The 24,685-nt window shown below is 43.0% G+C and overlaps 2 protein-coding genes across 3 annotated transcripts in view; one reads left to right on the forward strand and one right to left on the reverse strand.

Moving 5' to 3' along the window:
- Positions 1-12,583, reverse strand: part of TEX11 (testis expressed 11) — a 56,061-nt gene extending 43,478 nt beyond the window's left edge. The window contains exons 1-12 of the mRNA XM_061598199.1: positions 11,166-12,583; positions 10,665-10,720; positions 8,597-8,718; positions 7,063-7,147; positions 6,502-6,581; positions 4,841-4,921; positions 4,640-4,759; positions 4,300-4,380; positions 4,042-4,127; positions 1,222-1,279; positions 1,016-1,111; positions 46-127 (exon numbers count right to left, since the gene is read on the reverse strand). Of these exons, the coding sequence (XP_061454183.1) occupies positions 46-127; positions 1,016-1,111; positions 1,222-1,279; positions 4,042-4,127; positions 4,300-4,380; positions 4,640-4,759; positions 4,841-4,921; positions 6,502-6,581; positions 7,063-7,147; positions 8,597-8,718; positions 10,665-10,698 (925 nt within the window). The 5' untranslated portion in view covers positions 10,699-10,720; positions 11,166-12,583. The remainder of the gene's footprint in view (positions 1-45; positions 128-1,015; positions 1,112-1,221; positions 1,280-4,041; positions 4,128-4,299; positions 4,381-4,639; positions 4,760-4,840; positions 4,922-6,501; positions 6,582-7,062; positions 7,148-8,596; positions 8,719-10,664; positions 10,721-11,165) is intronic.
- Positions 12,151-24,374, forward strand: LOC133371138 (nuclear cap-binding protein subunit 2-like). Of its 2 annotated transcripts, XM_061598200.1 has the most exons (4): positions 12,176-12,363; positions 14,003-14,184; positions 16,231-16,369; positions 17,277-17,697. In XM_061598200.1, the coding sequence occupies exons 1-4, from the start codon at positions 12,277-12,279 to the stop codon at positions 17,373-17,375; spliced, it is 507 nt and encodes a 168-aa protein (XP_061454184.1). In that variant the 5' UTR covers positions 12,176-12,276; the 3' UTR covers positions 17,376-17,697. The 2 variants fall into 2 exon arrangements, with proteins under 2 accessions (XP_061454185.1, XP_061454184.1); XM_061598201.1 differs by lacking the exons at positions 16,231-16,369; positions 17,277-17,697 and adding an exon at positions 24,214-24,374 and having other exon boundaries at positions 12,151-12,363; positions 14,003-14,249.
- Positions 24,375-24,685: the final 311 nt, after the last annotated feature.

Consider the following 24,685-nt stretch of genomic DNA (forward strand, 5'->3'; position numbering starts at 1 on the left):
CCTTGCTTTACTGACATGATGCTTATTCTGAACCAACAATGGTACCTGTACCAACATCTTCATCTAATACACCACCTTTCAGGAGAATTTTAATTTTCAAGAAATAACCAGCTGGATGCAAATTCTCCTGTAAATCAAAAAATCAAGACATTATTTTGACAGACAAACTATTTTTTACCATATTCAGGATATTTTTAACTGGCTGCTGTCAGAGCGTAGCTTATTCATAACTCTGAATGAATGTCAAGAGCCTCTCATCAGTACACCCCATAATACATATCCTAAATAATCTTTTAGAATAAATTTAAACTTCCTTAGCAACAAGTCACCCAGTGTTGCCAGATTATAAATTTCTCATCACAGAGCCTAAAAAAGAAAACTTTTTTTTTGCTCAGAACCCTTACATGGAGGGTGGGGGAAGAGAAACTGCATTCTCAATTTCTTCCAGTATCCCATCTGCTTCTGAGACAGTAGACACCCCAGGAGTATCAGCTGCCCCTCACACCAAAGAGTGTTTACAGCGGTGGAGGATTCTGCTGGTCTCTGCATTCTTGTAAACAAAACAAAACAAACTTCATCCCTTCTCACTCCATTCCTACAGTGGCATTGCCCACAATCCTCATTCTGTTGCTATAGGAGGCAAAGGGGAAAAAAGAAAAGGATTCTCCTTCACTCCTACATGCAGCATTAATAGCAGTTACACAGGACTCTTCCACAGTTCAAAGTAGATTTTCTTAAATGGAAAAATAAATGCTTCCAAGTGAAGTATAATGTTGATTGCAGATTGTTTCAGTCTTCAGATAGTGATAGAACAAATTCTGTTTTAGAGTGATATGCACAGTTTAGCAATGAAAGCAAATCAACACAAACAGGCTTGGGAGAAAGATACCATTTCTGGCGTAGCTCCACTGACTGCAGCACTCACTCTTAGCAGAAATGAATCTAGCCCATATGGTTAGAGCGCAAGCAACTTAGTCAATCCCATGCCTTTCAAACATCTGTGAAGTTCCATCACCTCATTAGCCATGGTAATAGCCCTGAGGGCTTTGTCTTGATACTGTTTGTAGTCCCACTCCAAATAGACAGTAGCTAATAACCGCAGCACTTTGGCCTACAATTGAAAATAAATGAGCGTTTAAACTCAAAAGGGCGATATAAATGAATCAGCTCTAACTGTGGAAGAAAAGAGCATCCTCAGATGTGTTGTTTATAATTTCTCACCTGCATTTCTTGTCCAGTTGAATATTTCTTATCCATCTTTCCAACTTCATAACTCTGGCTGTTGAAGAGGGAAAAACCAGCAACAGACTAGCTGATTATTAATGGGACAGAGAAGACTCACCTGGCTATTTTCACAGATTTTGTTATTATTGCTTTATATACAACATCCCACAGTGAAGAAATTATACTGTGAGATATCCACTGCAAAGGCTGTGAAAGGAATAAGGTTTCCTTTAATAATCACCTGGTGATTCCCGTGCACCCTGAACGGTAGGGGAAGCTTTCTCCTCCATGGCCCTTTGGGAATAGACTTGCCTCCTGCATTTTTGCTATCTGCTGCATCTCAGAAGTCTCCCACAAACTTCCCAGTTGCAACTGAAATCCAGGACCCATGCATGAGTGATCAGCTCACATGAAACTATCCCAGTCTTCTGTTTCAAGTGGCAAGTTTGAAGCTGGCCATCTACTCATAAATGAAACTTCTCATGAATAAGCACCCCAGCCTGCCATCTCAAAAGACAGCAAATTTGCTGACAAATAAGCAACTCACCTTGCTGCTTAAAACCCAACATGAATTACAGGAACCTTTTGGAAAGATGGGATAATTTGCCCCTCCTTAGTCCAGAAATAAATGGATGACAAGAGTTCTCAGAATCATAGAATAGCAGAGTTGGAAGGGGCTTATAAGGCCATCAAGTCCAACCCCCTGCTCAATGCAGAAATCCAAATTAAAACATACCCGACAGGTGGCTGTCCAGCTGCCTCTTGAATGCCTCCAGTGTTGGAGAGCCCACCACCTCCCTAGGCCATTGGTGCTATTGTCACACCGCTCTAACAGTTAGGAAGTTTTTCCTGATGTTCAGCCAAAATTTGCCTTTCTGCAACTTGAGTCTGTTATTCCATATCCTGCACTCTGGGACAATCGAGAAGAGATCCTGGCCCTCCTCTGTGTGGCACCCTTTCAAGTACTTGAAGACTGCTATCATATCTCCCTTCAGTTTTCTCTTCTCAACATGCCCAGTTCTTTCAGTCTCCCCTCATATGGCTTTGTTTCTAGTCCCCTCATCATCCTCGTTGCCCTCCTCTGCACTTGTTCCAGTTTGTCTGCATCCTTCTCAAAGTGTGGTGTCCACAACTGGAAGCAGTACTCAAGATGAGGCCTAACCAGTGCCAAATACAGGAGAACTAATACTTCATGTGAAGTGTAAACTATACAGTACTTGTGTTAATGCAGCCTAAAATAGCATTTATCTTTTTTGCAGCCACATTGCAGTGCTGCCTCATATTCAGCTTGTGATAAACAACAATGCCAAGATCCTTCTCATGTGTAGTATTACTGAGCCAAGTATTCCCCTTCTTATAATTGTGCATTTCGTTTCTTTTTCCTAGGCGTAGAACTTTGCACTTATCCCTGTTGGATTTCATTCTGTTGTTTTCAGCCCAATGCTCCCTTTGAAATTTGTTTCTGTCTTCCAGGGTATTAGCTATTCCTCCCAATCTTGTATCATCTGTAGTCACTGCTTCTCTACATCAAACCATACAAGCTGATTTCCCCACCTTCCAAATGCATTTTAGGGCACCTCCAGATGTTCTTTTTATTGCACATTTATGAAGATTTGTGCTCATGATGGTATGGGGGTGGTCGCGTTATCCCAGTTTCTATACTGTTTACACCTTCAGAGGTTTTGGGGCAATCACACTGCTTCATTTCCAATCAGTGCATATCCCGTAACTTCCTGTGGAAATTCCATGACATTTTATATCACACATATTCTGGTTTATCTTTGTCCCATTTTTATTGTGCTATAACCTCTGCAGACAGCATAATGTGGTAGCACTGGGGAAACATCACAGAACAAATAATAAAGCAGAATAAATCCACCATTAATGCACTATTATTGTGTCAAGAACATGTTGCAGAATCCACCCACAATAAAACACCAGTCTGGAAGGGTCATTAATGTCAAAAATTTTCTCACAAGACTAGGGCTGTCAGCACAATAGTTGCCTACAGCAAAGTGTTTCCATTGGCTGCACATGGAGGGACAATGGGTTGATCTGCAAAATCTGTTTGAAGCTGAATTAAAGGGTAGAGACACATTTACTTTTGTGCTAGTTCCAGCGCATCTCTACTTCCCTTTTCTCAAACAGGGGCACACAACACTTGTCAAACTCCACCCCTTTTTACTCTTAACACCTTGCTGGATCAGCTCCAGTCAGTTGTGTTTTTTTTTTTAAGTTCAGCTTCAGGGAGGTTTTGCAAGTGATTGGTAGATCAACCCCTTTGTCTTTCAGGTGTTGCCACTGGAAACACTTTGCTGCAGGCTCGGGCAGAGACAGTGATTGGCCCAACACTTTGCTGTGGGCAGTCCTGAAAAGTCTGAAGGCAGCAGTGGGCAGGGGAAGTGTGGCCAGTAGAGTAGTGTCGCTTCAAAATGCAGCCAGAAAAACCATTCTTGCACCTCTTGAAGCAACCAGTGTCCCCACAGACAAACAAAAAACAAAACAAAAAACCAAATGCACTTGAGCCGATCTGACCAGGTTTTACAATAAAAAGGGTCAGGTTTGACTAGCATCGTGTGCCCCTGTTTTCATAAAAGAGAAGTGGAGACACACTGGAACTGCCAGAGCAGTAAATGTGTTCTGCACCCTTGTTCTTCTGCATTTTGAATGAACTTATTCAGCCACCAGATGGTGCCAAATAATGCAGTCCAGACAAACACTTGTTCCATCTCTTGTACAGTGTATCTTTTGTATATTACATAGCCTACCAAGACTAAAATAAAATGTTTTTGTTGTGTTGTTTCCCCATGACATTACCTGAGCCAAAAAGAGCTCTCCTCATATCTCTTCAGTTCATATGTTTCCACACCAAAGTTATAGCACAGTAGGGAAAGGTAACAGGCCTGCAAATAAAAAAAAATAGTGTATATCATGCAAGTTGTACTGCTGTGTTAAAAAGCTAGGAGGTATGCAGAATGGTAGCACTCTTCATAATTTTCACCGAGGCACCACCACAACGGAACAGAGTAAAGATGCATTTCATACTATTACAAAGACAATCTCATGGTTGCTAACCTCTTTGGGCACCCTCATCAGGATGTCTTTGCACCGCTGAACACATGTGGCTGCTTTCTGAAAATCCCCTTGAGCAATTGCCTGAGAAAGCAAAAAAGGATGCCAGTGAACTGCTAGGTTGCCACACAGGTCAATTTTAAATTAACATTTTAAAATCCTAGCAAACCAGATTCGTTTGGAAGCATGTTCAGAAAATGAGTGTGTGAATTTCTGTAGAAATGTTGGAAGCCAGTGAACTGCAGAAAGCACATCATCTGAACAATAGAAATGAGGACAATGTTCATTACATTGCTATAATACTGTTACAGAGATCTGACATTTATTTATTGTGCCAACATACAGTTTCAGCCTGATAAGAGAGAACTTTGAATATATCCTTTTCTACATCAGCTTTCTGTATACACATATCAGCCTCGCTGGTACACCTCTTTGTTAGCTGAGCATAGAGTTTCTCCAGATTCTGCAAAATAAAGCATACAATATGCTTTTAAAACCTCGTGGCACTTGCTAAAAAGTCTTGCACAAGATGACACAAACTTACATTCATGGCAATCTCAAGAAGTTCATTGGCAAGAGCAGGTTTTCCAACATCCACCCAGCCTTTCCCAGTCTTCATGGTCATCTGGGTCATAAACAAAGTATGGGTTTAAAACAAAACATGGACATTGGCTAATATGGAATCTGACAAAGCTAGCAGATATTTTCCATATAGAATAACAGATTCAAGGGAACTTTACAACAGTTTGGTTCATTTAAAGTAGACATAATGATCCTGGCTCATGGTATATCCAGCTGAAAACAAGTATCAAACCTGCTGCATGCTACCCCATCTCCCCTCCTCTCATTTCCCTGTCTGAAATCATGGAGAGTTGTTGCCAGTTAGAGTAGACAGCACTGAGCTAGATGGACTAGAGGTCTGATGTAGAGTTGTGAAGGTCTGGGGGGGAAAACAGAAAATTTGGACCGAGGAGAAACTCCCCCTCCAAACAATTGGGAGGGAGGAGAGACTCTGGACTTCAGAACATAAGAAGAACCTGCTGGATCAGGCCCATCTAGTCCAGCATCCTGTTCTCATAGTGAACAGCCATATACCTATGGGAAGCCTGCAAGTAGCACTTTCCATTCCTGCAGTTTCCAGCAACTGGTATTCAAAAGCATACTGCTTCAAACTATGGAGGCAGAGCATAGCTATCATGGCCACTGATAGGGATGGGGGAGAATTTAAATTCAGTTCGCATTTCAAGCAGAATTTGTCAAATTTGCAATTTCTGAAACAATATGTGAACCGAAATACAGCCATACTTCAAAATTCACATATATTAGAATTTTGGGATGCAGTTCACCGACTAAACAATATTTATAAAAATGCATATATTAGGGGAATGTGTGCATAAAAATGAATATATGAGTGAAAATAACATGCAGAAAGGCATGATGTGATGAGAAATGCCTTGCAAAAATGCATAATTTTGTCAAAACTGCCTACAAAAATGTATTTATTTGGAGAAATTCGCACTGAAATGGTGGAAAATTTTCATGAGGATTTTTTTTTAAAAAATTGCTGATCGCTGCAGAAATGTAGAGAACTGAATTTAACATTGTAAAAATGAGAAATTGAAAAAAACGAAACTGACAGGTCTTTCCATCCCTAGCCACGATAGCCTTATCCTCCATGAATTTGTCCAATCTTCTTTTAAAGCCGTGCAAGTTGGTGGCCATCACTGCTTCCTGTGTGTTGTAACAACTCTTTGGTATGTGCAACAGCTCTGCCCTTTGGACTAGAGTCAGTTCTTTATTGAAGAACTGTTTTATTGGGTGGCTTCACTGAGGATCTGCTTTTTGGGCTCCTCTTGTCTTTGACCGGTGCTGTTGTATTTTGGATCCCAGCCTGTGGTTGACCTTGTTGTGCGGAATTATCATAATTATTGGTATTATTAGATAATTGCAGCTATTTCCATCGCTCATGGGGATTATATTTTCTCATAAAAGTTTAAAGAGACTTTCAAATCCACCTCTTTGTGCAGAACAAGGTCAAGCTCCCTCTTCATGTCCATGAAGCACAAAATGACATCTTTCAGTGTAAGAAAAAAACAAACAATTATTGTAACTTTAGAGACAATTATTATAGCTCTCAAATTTCAACATTTTTGGAAGCTGAACCCAACTTCAGAAAGTACTTGGATATAGTTTAGTTACAATTACCAGAATTTGCCTCCGCACAATATCCTCAGGAGAATTGTTTACTTCACAAAACATCATCAGTCTGCAGGCAACATGGCGCACTATAAGAAGACAATATGCACATCCTTAAACATTGATTACCTTTTACCTCCACTTCCCAGCTTAAGCATTTGTAATACAGAGTAAACACAGAATATCTATCACTATCAACACCACTAAGCATGCTGAGCAAGGTAAGAGATCAGCATATACATTTGCAATTGACACATGTTGCTCTCACTAGATCACCTTATCCTAATTTCTGTAGCTCTCCAGGTGACAATGCACTGGATCCTATAGCAAGTCTGGGGTCCTTATCATTTCCAAGGCAGCCTCCTCCCTCCAAAAAATGCTGACATCACAAGTGAAATATCCTTTTCATTGCAAGGATCTTTTTCTGGTTACAAAGTATCTCATATCTGCCAATTTGCAAAGGTCTGAAGTTCATGGAAGCTTATTGCAAATTTCAAAATGAAGCAACAAACAACATTTTACTCTTTTCAGTAAATACAAGTCAATGCTGGTTTATGGCAAAGAACGTACACTTAACTTTTTGCATATCACTGATAATGGGGCCTATTTTTCTTGCCACGGTCCAGTTCCATAAAGTGACTGCACTTTCTTCAACCTATAAGCAGGGGGAAGTGAACTCTCTCAAAATCCATACAGGTCATTTCAAATGTTTACTAGGAAAAAGCACCTCAATTATCAGAGCTGTGCAGTGTTTTTAACTTCATCAAAGGGCATGCCCTGCTCCCCCAATGCCTAGAAAATGGAAAAAGGAAGGGTTGGAGTCTGTAGGTGTCACACTATTATTAAGAGCATTATGGTGTCCTGTTTAATGCAAAGGTTTGGGATTATGATGTAAGTGACTAAGAAACATAATAGACCATATGGTCTCCTTTCGGATGACCACCGTGAATCATCATTACTGTCACATATGAACATATGAAGCCGTGTCACATCAGGATGTTTTATCAGCCATGAATGCATTATCCCCTAAAGAATATTGTATAATAGGGACTCAAATGTAAGCCTGGAATCATGCTTTGAAGACAATTAAGATTACCCTCAAACCTCATAGCCAGGTGCTCACACCTTCTGAGATTAGTTGAGTGGCAACCTGGGAAAGGGCCTTTTCAGTTTCAGTACCCCATTTATGGAATACTTTCCCCAGGGAGACCCACTTGGCACCAGATCTTACTCTTAGAGTGGTGGGTGCTGTTCATTAGGACTGGTAAGGCAGAAGGTAGGAAGACCAACAGTTGTTTATTTTTATTTATTTATTTATTATTAAATTTATATCCTGCCCTTCCTGCCAGAAGGACTCCAGTTGGTGGAGTCAGAGCCAATGACAGGCAGAGCTAATTAACTCTAGTCTTGTCCCCGTCCTCCATACTGAGCTTTGCAGGGGCAACCCTGAGGCTACCGAGGAAGATGACAAGCAGCCCTACCCCCTGAACTGGTTGTAAGAAGGTAGGAAGGTGGGCTGGTTGAGGGCAGATTGAGGTTGGTGGGGCAATGTTCTATTTGCCCTAATGGATGAACCTCCACTACATCTTTCTGATGCCAGGCAAATACATTTTTATTTACCAAGCCTTTTACAACATATTTTAGGAGTGTTTCAATGCTGTTGGTGTTTTTTCTTCTATTCTACAGTTTTTAGGTAGAGGCGGTTTTCGGGCGTCGCACACCATTCTATTCAATTAGGTCCTCTTTTCGGTGGTTTTCACTTTTCGGCAGGGGTCCAGAACGTAACCCGCCTTACTGTGGCCCTACTGTATTCTACAGTTTTTAGGTAGAGCTGTATTTATTGTTTCAGGCTGTTATCCTAAACCCACTCACTTGGAAGTAAGTCCTACTGAATCCAGTGGGACTTACTTCTGAGTAGACATGCATGGTTAATTACTGATTGTAAGGCACCCTGGGAGCTACACTGGGGAAAAAACCAGTTATTATACTAACAGTAAACATCCATCTATGCCTAAAGGCAAGTTTTTCAATCGGATTTTTGGGAGGACCATTTCTCCAAACTCCCAGTCAAATTGGTTTTTAACAAAACATTTCCCATCTCCACCTGAGCCTTCTGACTCTCATTTCCACTTTCTTCATTCACATTTTCTGTCACACTGAACAGCTTCTCAGTGACCTCTGCTACATCAGATGAGGTCTCTCTTTTAATCAGTTCTTGAATTAGCTCTGAAAAAAAACAAATAGAACAAGATTACAGGGTAAGTTTAAGGCAGCTAACTTAATTTTTCTCCGTATATCTCTAGCAACTACCCATAACACTGTAATAGACAGAGAGGGCTTTCTAAGGGGAGCTGAATAAATAGATCTCCTATATGGAACTTACGTCCATGGCCAGTATCAGAGTTTGACATTGTCCGGCACCTGCCAAGGCCCAGTAGAGGAGCCTACTGCTGATCCCGTAAAGCTCCCTTGTTCTCCTCCTCGCTGTTTCTCTCTTCACCCCCACCCTTCACTTGCCTTGCCTTCTCCTACTGGGCCTGGTGTGGACTGGGATAAAAGGGAGACAGCAATAGAGTGGCCACTTAAGAACAGCAAAAAGAAAAAGAAAAAAAGAGGAAATGCCTCACTGAAAAAGAGGACAAAAGAAGACACCGATTTGCATAAATAATGTATAGGGGAAGGGCCATGGCTCAATGGTAAAGCATCTGCTTTGCATACAGAAAGTCCCAGGTTCAATCCCTAGCATCTTCAGGTAGGGCTGGGAAAGACTCCTGCCTGAAACCCTGGAAAGCCGCTGCCAGTTAGTGCAGACAGTATTGAGCTACATAGACCATTAGCTTGACTCAGTATATGGCAGCTTGCTGTGTTTCATGTGTTCCTCTATGTATAGATGTGAATTTAGAAACACAATACCTCACACCACAGTAGGCAAGACAGTGACCAAGTCTGCTGTCTGAAGTACTAACTGTCAATGGGCAACTTCAAGGCTCTAGGTCTCCCTTAGGGTTCTTTTTCTTTAAACTGGACCTGGGCCAGACTGCCCTTCAAATGGCAGATGCCTTCAAATAGAGGTTCTCTGACAGCCCTTCAAATAGAGATTGCCCTCTGTAAAGTACAGCACTGAGAGCCAGTGTAGCGTATTGGTTAGAGTGTTGGACTACAATTTGGGAGACCAGGGTTCAAATCCCCACAGAGCCATGAAGCTCACTGGATGACCTTGGGTCAGTCACTGCCTCTCAGCCTCAGAGGAAGCCAATGGTAAACCCCCTCTGAATACCGCTTATCATGAAAACCCTACTCATAGGGTTGCCATAAGTCGGAATTGAATTGAAGGTACAGCACACCAGCACTGGCAGGCAAGCATATGAGTACTAGTGGCAGTGGCAAGAAGGGAGACCGGCTGAGAACTTCTGCCCAAGACACACACACACCAGATTTGGAACAGACACAGCTCCTGTCCCATATCCTACAAGAAGACACAGCTCCTGTCCCATCTCTCTGGCAACTGTAAGAACTTTGCCACAGCTATACCTGCTTCCAGGGGCAAACTTATTATGTGGGCTCTGGCTTGTGAATGGCAGTTGTGTTTGTGGTGACAGACCAAATGCAACTAATTTAATATATTTATGTGATTTATGGTGTGCCTGGTTTTTTGTTATTTTATATCTTTATATCTTTATTGTATTATACTTTTGAAGTTGCATTTACTGCAACTTTATAATATTTTCTTCTGTATTATTGTGTCCACCTCTTTGGGGGCCTTGCCCAAAAAGCAGTATACAAATAAACCAGTGAATGAAAGAATGAATATAACATACACAAAACTCAGTCAACACAAAAAAAGAAAGAAAAACGACCACAATGGGAGTCAAGACTACAAAATGCCATTGCTGAGACCATCAGAGAGACAAGCAGCGGCACTTATGCACCCCTCCAGGATGCCTGTACTAAAAATGAATGAATGAGCAATAGTGGCACCGGCGCAGACTCAAGGTCCTATTATCACAGGTGCAATTCACTGAGGGAATCACCTGAAGAAAGCCGCTTGCCTCATTGAAATGAACAGTGGCGAAGAGAACAAGCATGGAGTAGAGAGAAGCAGTGGATATTGACTAGAGCGTTTAACATTTAATATGGGGCTAAGACAGTAGTTATGCAAAGGTTTTATGTACCTTTTATTTCCATAAAGGGCTTTCTCCCCTCCATTTCCACAATGTAGAAAAATGGCCTTAAAAAAAGAAAAGAAAGAGTTTAATTCTCTTATTTCATATATGTTGTTCCAGACCAGTTTATATTGTTATCCCTCTATATACTGTAGATTCTTATTGCGTTCCTTCCTGCTATATTTTGCACTAATGACTAGAAACCTGCAGCCAAAAGACAAAAAATGCCTGGTTGGTTCAAGTCAGCCAGATTAACTCTACAAATGTTAGGACAAGTGTTATCAACAGGGAATAGGATCCAACCACGTTATGCACATAGCATTTTGGCCTCCCCCGCCCCCCCGAAAAGCAGACTCTCCTGCAGTATCAGGCTCACGCTTAATTCATTTATAAAATGAAAGGTGCCAAAGCCTGGGCACTCCCAGAAGATAAGACTCTGTAACTGGGAAGGTCTTATTTGCGACATTATTATCCTACTCCTCTGCTCCCAAGGAGCTCAGCGTGGCATACCCATTCTCACATCCCTGAAGAAAATTAAGTTGAATGATGTTGACTGGCCCAAAATAATCCAAATGCCATCAGTGCTCTTCTCAGTGAGCTTTATAGTTGAACAGGGACGTTTTTCATCCAAATCTCCCTAGTCCTAGTCAGCACAGCAAATAGTAGACCAAACTGGCTCCCTGGAGAAGGACCGTGGGGTGCCTCTGTGCACGTGCAGTCTTTTCCCTCTGAACAGAGCCAATTTTGTATTTTGCTTTAATCTGTGATTGAAGCTTCCTCTAAGTCTCCAAGTAGGGCCAAAAGAAATACAATCATTTTAATACATAAAATAAAATGTGGGTTTTAAAAAAGGAATCTAAGAAGCAGGAGTGTCTCCAAGGATGTGCTTCATCAAGACGTGCGCACCAAGCATGTTTTTAGAAACTTTTAGGGAAACCTTGCTGAAATTCCTATACCTATTGTTTGCTGACTGAAATGGTTTTATGCTGAGATTTTAATGCTTGATGGATTCGTTTTTAGACATTGTTTTACAGGTCCTTCTCCCACACGTTTTAAATTTCATTTCATTTAAGCCGTTTTATGTTGTTTTTGAAGTCAGGTATAGAGTAGTTAAAAACTAAATATTTTAAAAAAACAAATTAAAACGGGCTCAGATGGGAGCTGGCACAGACACAGAGATACCGCGCCTGGCCGCCTGAGAAGCAAAAACAAACAGACGCTCTGAAGGAAATTGTGAGGGAGTCTTCTCGGCACCAAACTTTCCCGCCCAAATTACACCCCGCTTTCCCCTTTCGCCGCGCGGCGTAAAGTGGGCATTCGTATTCGTTTCAGGCGACGTGATTGGAGGATCAGACAAGAGCTGTAGAGGACCAGTTAGGGGGAAAACTACAATCCCCAGCATTCTCCACGGCAAGGCTGCCCGCCCCCTCTGCCGCAGACCGCCCGATGATTGATTGTTCTTGGGCGTGACGTTTACAAGAGACTTCAACGAGGCCGCCGCGTTTCTGCCTGTGCAAGGGGGACGGTCTTGCCACGAGTGACAGGTGATAGAGCCAATTGGCTCTGTCGGAGTACGTCTGACGGGTGGTAAAGGCGTAGAGACGTCATCAGTCTGCCGAAGATGTCGGGGATTCTGAATGCCACCCTGAGCGGGCTCAACACTGACTCGTACTGCGAGATGGGCCCGTATCGGGACCAGCACTTCATGGTACGTGGGTGGTGGGAATGATGACGAATGGTCGTGAGTAGGTTCAGAGGCGCTCCTTCTTCTTCGGGTCCTTTCAATAAACCCAGAGTGGTCCTTGCAGGGAGAGGCTCTCTGATCATGCCCAGAGGCCCCCTGTCCCCATTTATGGGAAACAAAGCTTCGTGCCATATAGCCTCCTAATTTACGCAGTGCGAGCTGTGCTGGAGCCGCCTATCAGGAATCCCGGGTCTCATCCCTTGTCACTCCAAAGGCTGCATCACCAGCGTGTACCTCCGGGAGACAGCTACTTTCACAAGCACTAGGACGGGCAGTACGTATTACATCCAACAGAGCATCACCTGCAGGTCCTGCAATATAATTTAGGCCATCGAATACAAAAGACCAGGATGTAATATCCAATAGTTAGGAAAAGCTGCAAGTGACCTTCGCACATGCTTCAGAAACCACAAATCAGCAATCTTGACTAAAAATGTGGAGCAACCAGTTGCAAAACATTTCAACACTGGGGGTCCCAGCCTGTTGGACTTTTCTATATTAGAGATGCCAACAGATCCAGCAGCACTGACTGAGAGGGAGAACTTTTGGATATATTCTCTGGACACATTGGCACCACCTGGCCTCAACCTGGAGGACAGTACCAGCATTACTTTGCTTGTGCAAAGGAAGCCCCTCTGAGCATTCCATCCTCAAAGCTCTATAACTGACACCTTGGTAACAGCATTTGCATGTTAGCAGCTGATGAAGGCGGAAGGCTTTTATTGCTTTGGTAGAATAAAAACTTCTGTTAATCACAATGATGTGTGTGTGTGCGCATATTGTGATACACACACGTCATTGTGATTAACAAAACAGATCTATTTTAGTAGCAAAACATTTAGGCTTCTACCTTCATCTGCTGCTAACATCCAAATGCTGCTACTAAGGTGGCAGTTACAGAGCGTTGAGGATGGGGGAGCTCAGAGGGGCTTCCTTTGGAGAAGCTAAGTGATCTTTGTGTTGTCCTTCAGGTTAAGGCCCTGTGGTGCCAATGTCTCCGGGGAGTATATCCAGAAGTTCACCCTTAGTCTGCTGCTGGATGTGTAGTTTTTCCTCCATATTGGATATGACATCCTGTTTTTTTGCATTCGCTGACATAAATTATATTGCAGGACGTGCAGGTGATTTTCTGTTTGATGTCATATGTTCTGCCTAGTGCTTTTGAAAGTCCTAGTTTTGAAATTAGCTGTCACCATGAGGTTCGCATAGGTGATACAGTGTTTGGAGTGACAAGGATGAGACTCAGGATTGCTGATAGGTGACTTAGACACAGCTCTCGCTAATAGGCTGTGTAAATTAGAAGGCTGGCAAAATGCTACAACAGGAGTCTTGTTGATGGCTCTAGCAAGATTTGTGTGTTTGTATATATAATATAATATAATTATTTTATAATACTAGATACTTTATAAATAAAACAGTTGTGAAACCTAGATATCTTCTTCCATCTTTCTCTTCTCTGTTAAATCTTTTAGGGTTTGGGGCTGTGTTAGTTGTTCATTTTGCATAGCTGTTAAAAGCTGATGGTGCTAAATGATGTAAACAGGAATATGCGGATAGAAAGGTGACCCTGACTCCATGCCCTCTTTTTCTGTCCATTTTCTAGGGAAACTGTGACCTCCAGGAAAAAGCCCTGAAAAACTCCTGCACACTTTATGTGGGCAACCTCTCCTTCTACACCACGGAGGAGCAAATCTACGAGCTCTTCTGTAAGTGCGGGGATGTCAAGCGCATAGTCATGGGGCTGGACAAAGTGAAGAAAACCCCCTGTGGCTTCTGCTTTGTGGAGTATCCTTGGCTTGTGTTTGCATTTACAGCCTGTAGTTTGATCTGTGGCTTTGCTGACAACCAAAGTATGTAACTGGCAGCCTCATGTGATGTATTTATTGTTGGACTGTACTTTTTATTTCATTTAACAGAATTTATATAGTGCTTGATTGTGAAAAACCTTTAAGCATTTTTTTAAAAAAAACACTCCTGATTTCGGGTGAGGGGGTAGGGGGTGGTACTGAATGTTACGAATACTTACCATCTTTATAGAATTCTTTCCATATATATGACTAGCATGTCAGGGTGAAGGAAAATCTACCATATAATTGTCTAGTTTGCCTCTTGTTACACTTACATCTATTTATTTATTGCAGTTGTATTCCTCATTTCTGGAAACTAAGTGGCTTATATAAATACATGAAGCTGCTTTTGGCTTGGGCCATTGGCTCATGTAGTCCAATATTGTCTTCTCTGACTGGCATTGGCTCTCCCAAGCTTACTGGCAGAAGACTTTAACATCACACTTATCTGCTCCTTTCAACTGGAGTTTGAACCTACAACCTTCTGCTTGTAGACCATGTGCTGCTCTGCCATTGAGTTATGGTCAAATGTGAAGCCTGCTGGTAATTTCCTGTTGAGTGGGTGAAAAGATGTGTCTTGAAACATACAATCTTACTACTGTTCTGTAGGTAGCATTATTTACATTATTTATAAATGTATTTATATACCGCCAACATGTATAAAATATCAGGGCAGTATACAACACTATATACAAATACAATAAAACATAGAACACTAAAAATAATTCAGAATAATCATTAAAATGATGGACTGCAGAGGCCTGTCAGCATGGAAATGTCTTCAAGAGATGCCAGAAGTCAATAGTGAGGATGCCTGCCGAACCTCTACTAGAAGAGTGTTCCAGAGCTTGGAACTGGCAACATTAAAGTGTATAAAATTATGCATGGCATTGAGAAAGTGGATAGAGAAAAGTTCTTCTCCCTCTCTCATAATACTAGAACTCATGGACATTCAAAGAAGCTGAATGTTGGAAGATTCAGGACAGACAAAAGGAAGTACTTCTTTACTCAGCACATAGTTAAACTATGGAATTTGCTCCCACAAGACGCAGTAATGGCCACCAGCTTGGATGGCTTTAAAAGAAGATTAGACAAATTCATGGAGGACAGGGCTATCAATGGCTACTAGCCATGATGGCTGTGCTCTGCCACCCTTGTCAGAGGCAGTATGTTTCTGAAAACCAGTTGCCGGAAGACTCAGGAGGGGAGAGTGTTCTTGCACTCAGGTCCTGCTTGCGGGCTTCCCCCAGGCACCTGGTTGGCCACTGTGAGAACAGGATGCTGGACTAGATGGGCCACTGGCCTGATCCAGCAGGCTCTTCTTATGTTCTTAAATGCTTGACTTCTAGATGAAGCCATTTGGGCCTTTGTAACACGGGGGAAAACTGACAGCGCTTCTTCAGATTATCTCTGATCGACCTGAGACATAAAGGCTCAGGTGGTCCTTATGGTGTATCCTGGACCCAAGTTGTTCAGGGCTTTCATATTAACACCAGAGCCTTGAACTTGACCCAGGAGCATAGGGACAGCCAGCGCAGGTATTTTAGCAGAGGTGTCACCTGCTGTTGGCCATCTGCCCCCATCAGCAGTCTAGCCGCTGCATTCTACAGTAGCTGCAGCTTCTGGACCAGGTTCAAGGGTAGCCCCACATAGAGTGCATTGTAGTAATCCAGTCTTGAGATCACGATGTTTATCTACCGACTGAACTTGAGGTGGGTGTGAGCAATCTGACGTCAGTTCTCTTGTTTATTATCTATTTATTTATTACATTTATATACCGCCCCATAGCTGAAGCTCTCTGGGCAGCTTACAGCAATTAAAAACATTAAAAACAAATATACAAATTTTAAAATACAAAAAAATTAAAAACATGATTTAATTTTTTTAAACAAAAAATTAAAAATTTGCTTCTTCTTCAGCCTGTGACCAGCCAGTATGATCCTATCAAACAATCTCATGAGTTTTCTTTAAAGTAACATTCCAGATACTACACGAGAGCGGAGGCGGAGCATGCTATGCGGTTCATCAGTGAGACTCGTCTGGATGACCGCGTCATCGAAACAGACTGGGATGTAGGGTTTAAGGAAGGGCGGCAGTATGGCCGTGGAAGGACAGGTGGCCAGGTAGGGCAGATCTGGAATTAAGTGGCAACTTTGCACCAGTGCCTCATAGAGGGTTGCAGCAAACGGTAGATCTGAGTCTTCCTTTATGGGAAGGCAGAGATGACCCCTGTGCTCCAGATAACCAGGAGTGCAGGCAGGAAAGGCATAAAAGGCACTTGAGTTGCCATAGTGTCTTCCAGAAGCTTTATTTATTTATTTGTCATATCCATCAACATTCTTCTAGCATCATAAAGACTGACACATTTGTTGGGAACAAACTTCATTAGATCTGTGTCTGGTCAAGTATACTTTTCCTTCACGTAAGTTTGTTAGTGTTGATGGTGCTGCTAGACTCTCAATGTTCGCTATCAAAACCTGTTCTTCTAGAATTTTGCGTGAGTTGGCTTTGATTGGTCTGGATTAAGCTTTAAAGACAGCTCTGGGACTCTAGCATTTCGTCCGATTTCACCTGGATGTGTATTCTGCCTTGGTTTTCCACCCTAAGTTCTCAGGCAGGGGTTGGCTGGGGGCCTTGCAAGAGCAAAGTGAAGTTTTGTCATTGTCAGAGAGGATCCTGTCAAAGATTGGCTTAAAACCAGAATCGGAGGCTGCAACTGAGATGAGAAAAGAGAAATGGCATAGTGTTCTTCCCTGCATCTTCCAGGCTAAATTATTAACCTTGTGCTCTCTGGGACCATCTCCAGAGAGATCAAGCTGTGTTGCGTTATAAAGCAAAACCACCTAGTAGCCTGATAATACCAGGTCATCATCCATCTGGTGGTCCCTTGCTTTTGCTCTGATGATCAGAGGTTTCTTAAGATATGCGCATGTACAAATCCCATTTCCCCTTGACTGCAGCATGCCCATAATATCAGTCTTTGTCTCTCAGTTGCTGCAAGATCTTTGTTCCCTTGCTCTCCCCTTGCAGGTGCAAGATGAGTACCGGACGGACTATGATGTGGGCAGAGGTGGCTTTGGCAAGATTGTTCAACAGCAGAAGAAGGCTCAACAGACAGGGATCTACTAACAGCTTCTTGGATTGAGAAGAGGGGTTGGGTACAGCGAAGATGATTCGCGGAAGACAAGGAAAAGGTCACAGCGACAGTCTGCATGTCCCAGGCCTCTTGTGTCGCTGTGACCTTTTCCTCGTCTTCCATGAATTTGTGCCTGTTCTGCCACATCCAAGGAATATGCCCAAGAACCTCTGGTAGGGTGGGAGAGAACAGATCATGTGGAGTCTGGGTTGGTTGCTTTTCCTGTGTGGTACGTGTAGTTTGCTTGTTCATTTCTGTTTTTCTGAGTTTTCCTCTTTTTGGGGGGCGGGAATCTAAATAAAATTGTTCTCTTAACATCTGCTGTAGCCTGTAGTAACATATCTGAGGTTGGGGAGGGATAGCCCTCACCCTGGGCACCGTTAGTTTTGTGAGAAGCATCTCCTTGTAATGCTCTGGACTAGACTGCCATTTCTGCCCGTATATATTTATTCCTTGACCCAAGGAGAGATGGGGAGAATCCTTCACTGTGAGACCGATTCTTAGATGTACAGTAGGCTTTTCTGCATACCCAGTTCTCGGCTGGCCTAAATTCCAGGTGATGTTGGTTTACAAGCTTTTTTTCAGGTTCCTGAGGTTTGTTGGGCAGCTGTCCTCCTCTTAAGTGTGTTTGAATGGTCGCAAAGAATTCTGTTATTGGCAGTAAGACCAAGGTTTGGCACAATATGGCCTAGCTTCTTTTGCTGTGCCCTAAAAGTCAATATACCTAATGACTTTCTGCACGTTCCTGAGACATCGTCACCAAGAGCATGGGGTCCTACTTAGCTGCCTTTCTTATTTTGATTTGTTGCTCTATCTCCGTTTTTAGCTTGTAAAGATGTTGTCAGGGAAGTAAGGCCAAGCCAGTCATTTCTAATCTACCTTACAAGAGGACGGTGTGGATTAGCTGGAAATGTCTGCATTTCTTTCTGTCCTTCTTTCTTACTCCCGGCCACCATTCCATTTGGCCTGGTTTAAATGGAACTCTTCTATTCTCCTTCTTTTGCACTGATGGAAGATTCTGGTTGGATGAAGTAGCATCCCAGCTCCCTCCATGGTCCCAGTCAAGGGTGACTTGATAGCCCTGTAACTGACTTACAAGAGAGAGAATGGTGAAGGGTTGTGTTTTGTCTTGTCTTGGTTTGTGAAGCCTGACAAAATGGTTTAGAAATCTGCCTTTTTTAATTTCCTGGGATCTTCAATCTGTTTTATTGTACCCAGAGGCTCTGAGTTGGTTACAGAAGGAACAGTTTGTTCTTACTGTATATAGTATTTCTTCATGGATGACAAGAAGTGTCTACATGGGTATTGTAGCTCCCCCTACAGCTCAGAGACAGGAAACTCTTTAGCAAATACTTGTGCTCCTCCCCTCTTGCTGAGGCTCATTTCGTTTCTTGGAAAGTTCCAGAAGTCAGCCTCAGGATAAAAACTCAAAGATGAAGACATGTAACATACAAACTTGATAGAAACAAAGTGCGTTAGGAACATGGTCAACCGACTAACACTTAAAGTAGAAAAAAGTCATGGCACTCAAAGACTTCGTCCCCTCCACCAGCAATACTGCAAGGGTGGGCCTTGGAGACCTCTTGTCATCCATGAAGAAACACCATTTACAGTAAGAACAAACTGTTCCTTCTCTAATGGATGACAGAGATCAAGTGGGACACACTAAAGCTGCAGACCTAGGGTGGGCCAGAGGCAGGCAAGAGTTGTTGTAGAACCCTGCAGCCAAATGAAACTTCCACTGAGGCATAAAGGTCAATTTTGTAGTGTGTCATTAAAGTAGTGGGCGTGGACCAGGTTGCTGCTCTATAAATACCTACTAGTGGAGCATTTGTGGAAAAGGCCACTAATGTGGCTGCAGGCCTGGTGGAGTGTGCTATAGCGTGTAAAGGTGAAGGTAAGTGGAGGGCCTCATACGCTAATGAGATGCAGGCCCTAATGCAACGACCTAAGGTTGCAGATGACACTCATTTTCCCATGGTGGCAGGATGGCAAGGCTGACACTTGTCTCATCAAAGTGTTAGAACGTATACCCTTCTGAAGACCATCTTGAAGGAATAGCAGCACTTTGGCCACCCTAGCCGACTCCGGGTTGACTCCTTGTTTGTTGCACCAAAAGGAAAAAACCTTCCACGTCGCCTGGTAACTACAAATAGTTGATGGACGTGTTGCCACTAAGATGGTATTCGCTACCTCTGAAGAAATTCCCGAGCTTATCAGTTGCTGGCACTCAATTTCCATGTGGTCAGCTGAAGCCACTGAGGGTCTGGATGGAGCAGAGGCCCTGATGAAGCAGGTCTGGGCACAATGGGAGATGGAATGGTGGTGACATGGCCATCTGGATGATATCCGAAAACCAGGGATGTCTTGGCCAATAGGGAGCTATCAGCACTACTCGGGCCTTCTCTGACCGGATCTTTTTGAGCATCCTGGACAAAAGGGGAGCTGGAGGAAACGCATAATGCAGGCCCCTTGGCCAAGGAACCGCCAGAGCATCCAGCTGCTCTGCCCTTCGACTCGGGAAGTGAGAGAAGAAGCATTGCTCCTGATGATTTTCCTCAGAAGCAAATAGGTCTATCCTGAATGTGCCAAATCTTGCTTGGAGAGAATGGAACACCTTTCTGTTGAGGGCCCATTCCCCTGGGAACAGTTTTTGACGACTCAGCCAGTCTGCTGCTACATTCAAGTGATCCTGGATGTATTCTGCTGTGATGGACAAGATGTGCTGCTCCACCCATGACAGCATTGCCATTGCTTCTGTGTGGTGAGCCATTGACCAAGTGTTTATTCAAGTGGACCCAAGTTGTTGTGTTTTCAGTGTGAATTAGCACATCCAGATATTTGAGAGATGCCCATAGTTCCAGCCAGTTGATACTTCTGTGTGCCTCTATTGGCGACCACAACCCCTGTATGTACTGGCCCTGACAATGGACTCCCCATCCTTTGATACTTGCATCGGTAGTGATGAGCGAATGAGGTGGATCCTGTAGAGGGACACCGCTTTGCAGACATGCTGTTGATGCCCACCATAGAAGGGATTTTTTTGCCTGTCGAGAGATAAGCATAAATGGGTGTCTGCAGTGTACCATGTCTTCCTGGTACTGGAGGAGCAGCCATTGCAGCAGGCGAGAATGTGAGCGAGCCCATGGAGTAATTCCTATTGTGGATGCTATCATGCCTAATAACTTTGCTAGCTTCATCACGCCTGCCAACCATACCCGAACCAACGAAACCGTCATAGTCATTATTTTGTGGATCCTCTGTGATGAGGGAGATGGACTGATGAACAGTGTTCAGCCATGCTCCCAAGTGCCGTAGCTGTTGGGATGGACTGAGCTGGCTCTTCTGAGTATTCACTAAGAAGCTGTGGTCCTTCAGGTGAGTCCAGGTGTTATCTGGACATCCTCCCAAACCTAATGGAGAGACTTGGATCGAAACAGGAGATCGTCCAGATAAGGATATATATGCAAGCCTTGCTTGCAAATCCCGGCCACTAATGCCACCATTACTTTGGTAAAGACTCTTGGTGCAGATGCCAAGCCAAAAGGTAGGGCTTTGAACTGATAATGGCTTCCATTGTAATAAAAACATAGTAGTCATCAGTGTGCTGGGAAAATTGGAATATGTAGATAGGCTTCCTTCAAGTCCACTGATGCTAGATAGTCCTGGGGCTGAAGGGTCTTCCTTATGGATGTAAGGGTCTCCATCCTGAACATCTGCTGGGTGACAAAACTGTTGAGGAATTTGAGATCGAGTACTGCACGCCACATTCCATTTTTCTTCCCCACCGAGAAGAAGACTGAGTAGAGCCCTAAGAAAAATTTGCCAGAAGGAATTTCCTCGATTGCAGAGATGTCCAATAAGTGCCAAATCTCGCTTGAGACTGCTTGTTGCTTCACGGTGGAACTGGAAATGGGCAAAGGAAGGAACCTGGCAGGTGGATACTCCAACAGCTCTATCCTGTATCCCTCCTTGACATTCTTCAGCACCCACTTGTCCTGAGTGGTATCCTGTCAGTGATGGAAGAACTGGCTGAGTCTTCCCCCACACTGGCAGTAGCGCAATTGAGTCAGAATCGCCACTGGTTCTGGCATCCCTGTCTCCCCTGACTTAAGAATTTCTGGAGAAAGGGACTTGTTGAGACTTTTGCTGGTACCTTGGTCTATTCCAAGAGGAACAGCCACTTCTAAACTCTACTGCGTCCTGGAAGTCTGGAGCCATGATAGGACTGAAAGGAGGCAAAGGGGTGCTGTGATGCCCCTGTACTGTTTGTATAGTATTTATGGTAAGTCCCAGTTTTGTAGGTTAAATATGATAAGTAGAGTGAGTTGGGAGGGGGGAGTACGTGATGGAATGTTGAGGAATGCTGTGTTGTGATTGGCTGAGCACCTCTGGTTGAATGTATATATGGGAGAACGACAGTTGGTCAGGGGTTCGGTTCTGGTTTTGGATTGAAGAGGGTGAGGGGTGGATGTGTATTTAGATTCATTCATGGAGGAACCATATGATGAAGAACCAGAAATTTTAGAATGTGAGGTGCAAGCTGCTCTTAAAATTCTTGGAAGAAACAAATCACCAGGAATAGACAGCATACCAATAGAGTTGCTACAAGCTACTGAGACTGAATCTGTCCAAATTTTGACAAACATTTGTCAAGAAATATGGAAAACTAAACAATGACCCACAGACTGGAAGCGTTCAATATATATCCCACTTCCAAAGAAAGGGGATCCCAGAGAATGCAGTAATTACCGAACTATTGCCTTGATATCCCATGCAAGTAAAGTAATGCTCAAGATTCTACAACAAAGGCTCTTACCATATATGGAGCGAGAAATGCCAGACGTCCAAGCTGGATTTAGAAAGGGAAGAGGCACCAGAGATCATATCGCAAACATACTGGATAATGGAATGGAGCAAAGAATTTCAGAAGAAAATCACCCTGTGCTTTATAGACTACAGCAAAGCCCTTGACTGTGTAGATCATGAAAAACTATGGAATGCTTTAAAAGAAATGGGGGTGCTACAGCATCTGGTTGTCCTGATGCTCAACCTATACTCTGGACAAGAGGCTACTGTCGGGACAGAATATGGAGAAACCGATTGGTTCCCCATCGGAAAGGGTGTGAGACAGGGTTGTATTTTATCACTCTATTTGTTTAATGTGTACGCAGAACATATCATGGAAAGCGGGATTGGACCAAGATGAAGGAGGTGTGAAAATTGGAGGGAGAAACATCAATAATTTAAGATATGCAGACGATACCATACTTTAGCAGAAACCAGTAATGATTTGAAACGAATGCTGATGAAAGTTAGAGGAAAGCCTCTGACTCTCTTTGACTTTTTGTGGAAAGAATAAAGTAATATCTATGAGATTTGATGAGTAATTAAGATAACTACTGGAGGAAAGTGATTTTATAATATAATTTAAGAGACAGGATTGTTATATATTGTAGACCTATAACTGATCTGCGACAAATGGGAAGTCAACATTTTATTTTTTTGTCTAATCATTTTTGCTTTGGTTTTTTGTCTTTGAATGTTTTATGATTTTGTTTTGTTTGTTTTATGAAAATTTGAATAAAAATTATTGTAAAAAAAAAAGTTAGAGGAAAGCACAAAAGCAGGACTACAGCTGAAAGTCAAGAAGACTAAAGTAATGACAACAGAAGATTTATGTAACTACAGTTGACAATGAGGACATTGAACTTGTCAAGGATTAATACCTTGGCACAGTCATTAACCAAAATGGAGACAATAGTGAAGAAATCAGAAGAAGGCTAGGACTGGGTAGGGCAGCTGTGAGAGAACTAGAAAAGGTCCTCAAATGCAAAGATGTATCACTGAACACCAAAGTCAGGATCATGCAGACCATGGTATTCCCGATCTCTATGTATGGATGTGAAAGTTGGACAGTGACAAAAGCAGACAAGAGAAAAATCAACTCATTTGAAATGTGGTGTTGGAGGAGAGCTTTGCGCATACCATGGACTGCAAAAAAGACCAATGTTTGGGTGTTAGAACAAATTAAACCAGAACTATCACTAGAAGCTAAAATGATGAAACAGGTTATCCTACTTTGGACACATCATGAGAAGACATGATTCACTAGAAAAGACAATGCTGGGAAAAACAGAAGGGAGTAGAAAAAGAGGAAGGCCAAACAAGAGATGGATTGATTCCATAAAGGAAGCCACAGACCTGAACTTATAAGATCTGAACAGGGTGGTTTGTGACAGATGCTCTTGGAGGTCGCTGATTCATAGGGTCGCCATAAGTCGCAGTTGACTTGGAGGCACATAACAACAACAACATGAAGTAAGAGAAACTATAATATGTTGAAGATCATTTATATGTAACCACATGCACGACAACTGAATTCAAAGTAATCTTGTTTATTCCCAGTGTTATTTAATAAATCGGTTTGGTTTAACAACATGCCTGATCCTTGGCTGGGTTCATACAGAGGAGGGCAGAGCAAAAACCAAAGCTGGAACCAGTATCTAGGGTGGCAGCAGTGAATGGTTAGTGTATCAGCAGTAGGTGTCCAAAGGCAACCCAGGGCTGTAGTCTTTAAAGACAGAAAGATAAAGGGAGGATTGTGGCCTGAAAGTGTACCTAGACACTTAATAGCAATCTGTTAGAGGAGGAGACTAAGGCAAAGTCTCAGGGCAGCATTGCTTTCCAGTGTGTCTGGTAGTGATGCCTAGGGGTGGGATTGTGAGAGATCCATGCCAGGGCCAGCGCAAGAGAGGAGGTCTGACAGGCGCCTGTATGAACATCTATCTTCCTGTCTTTGCGATGGCATCATCTTCTTTTTGTCCTTAGTCTCTGCCAGGAAATCCTTCAGCGCCACCTCATCAAACAACTTCGATCCAGAAAAAGGACTGAAGCTAAATTTGCACATGATGAAGCATCCACCTCCCAGTGGTTCAACCAGAGGTGCCTGTGAGCGACTGCCGCCACTGCCATAGCCCTGCAGGAAAACTGAGTGGAGTTCATAGTCGCATCTGCTATAAATATCAAGGATCTGGAAACCTTTAGCAGAGTTTTCCTAACCCTAGCCAGATCCTAATTAGTGTTATCTAGCAGATCTGTCACCCACAAGAGTGCTACCCTAGCAAAGACTGAAGCTGCAACAGAAGACTGAATTGACAGGGCATTAGCATCATGAGAGCATTTAAGAGCTATATCTGACATTTGCTCATTTGGGTCTTTCAGCTGTGCATCTCTATCCCTGGGCAGAAGAGCATGGGAAAGCAGAGCAGAGATCGGACTGTCCACTGCCGGAGTCCTGAGC

Source organism: Rhineura floridana, chromosome 16, assembly GCF_030035675.1.
Source record: "Rhineura floridana isolate rRhiFlo1 chromosome 16, rRhiFlo1.hap2, whole genome shotgun sequence".
NCBI lineage: Eukaryota > Metazoa > Chordata > Lepidosauria > Squamata > Rhineuridae > Rhineura > Rhineura floridana.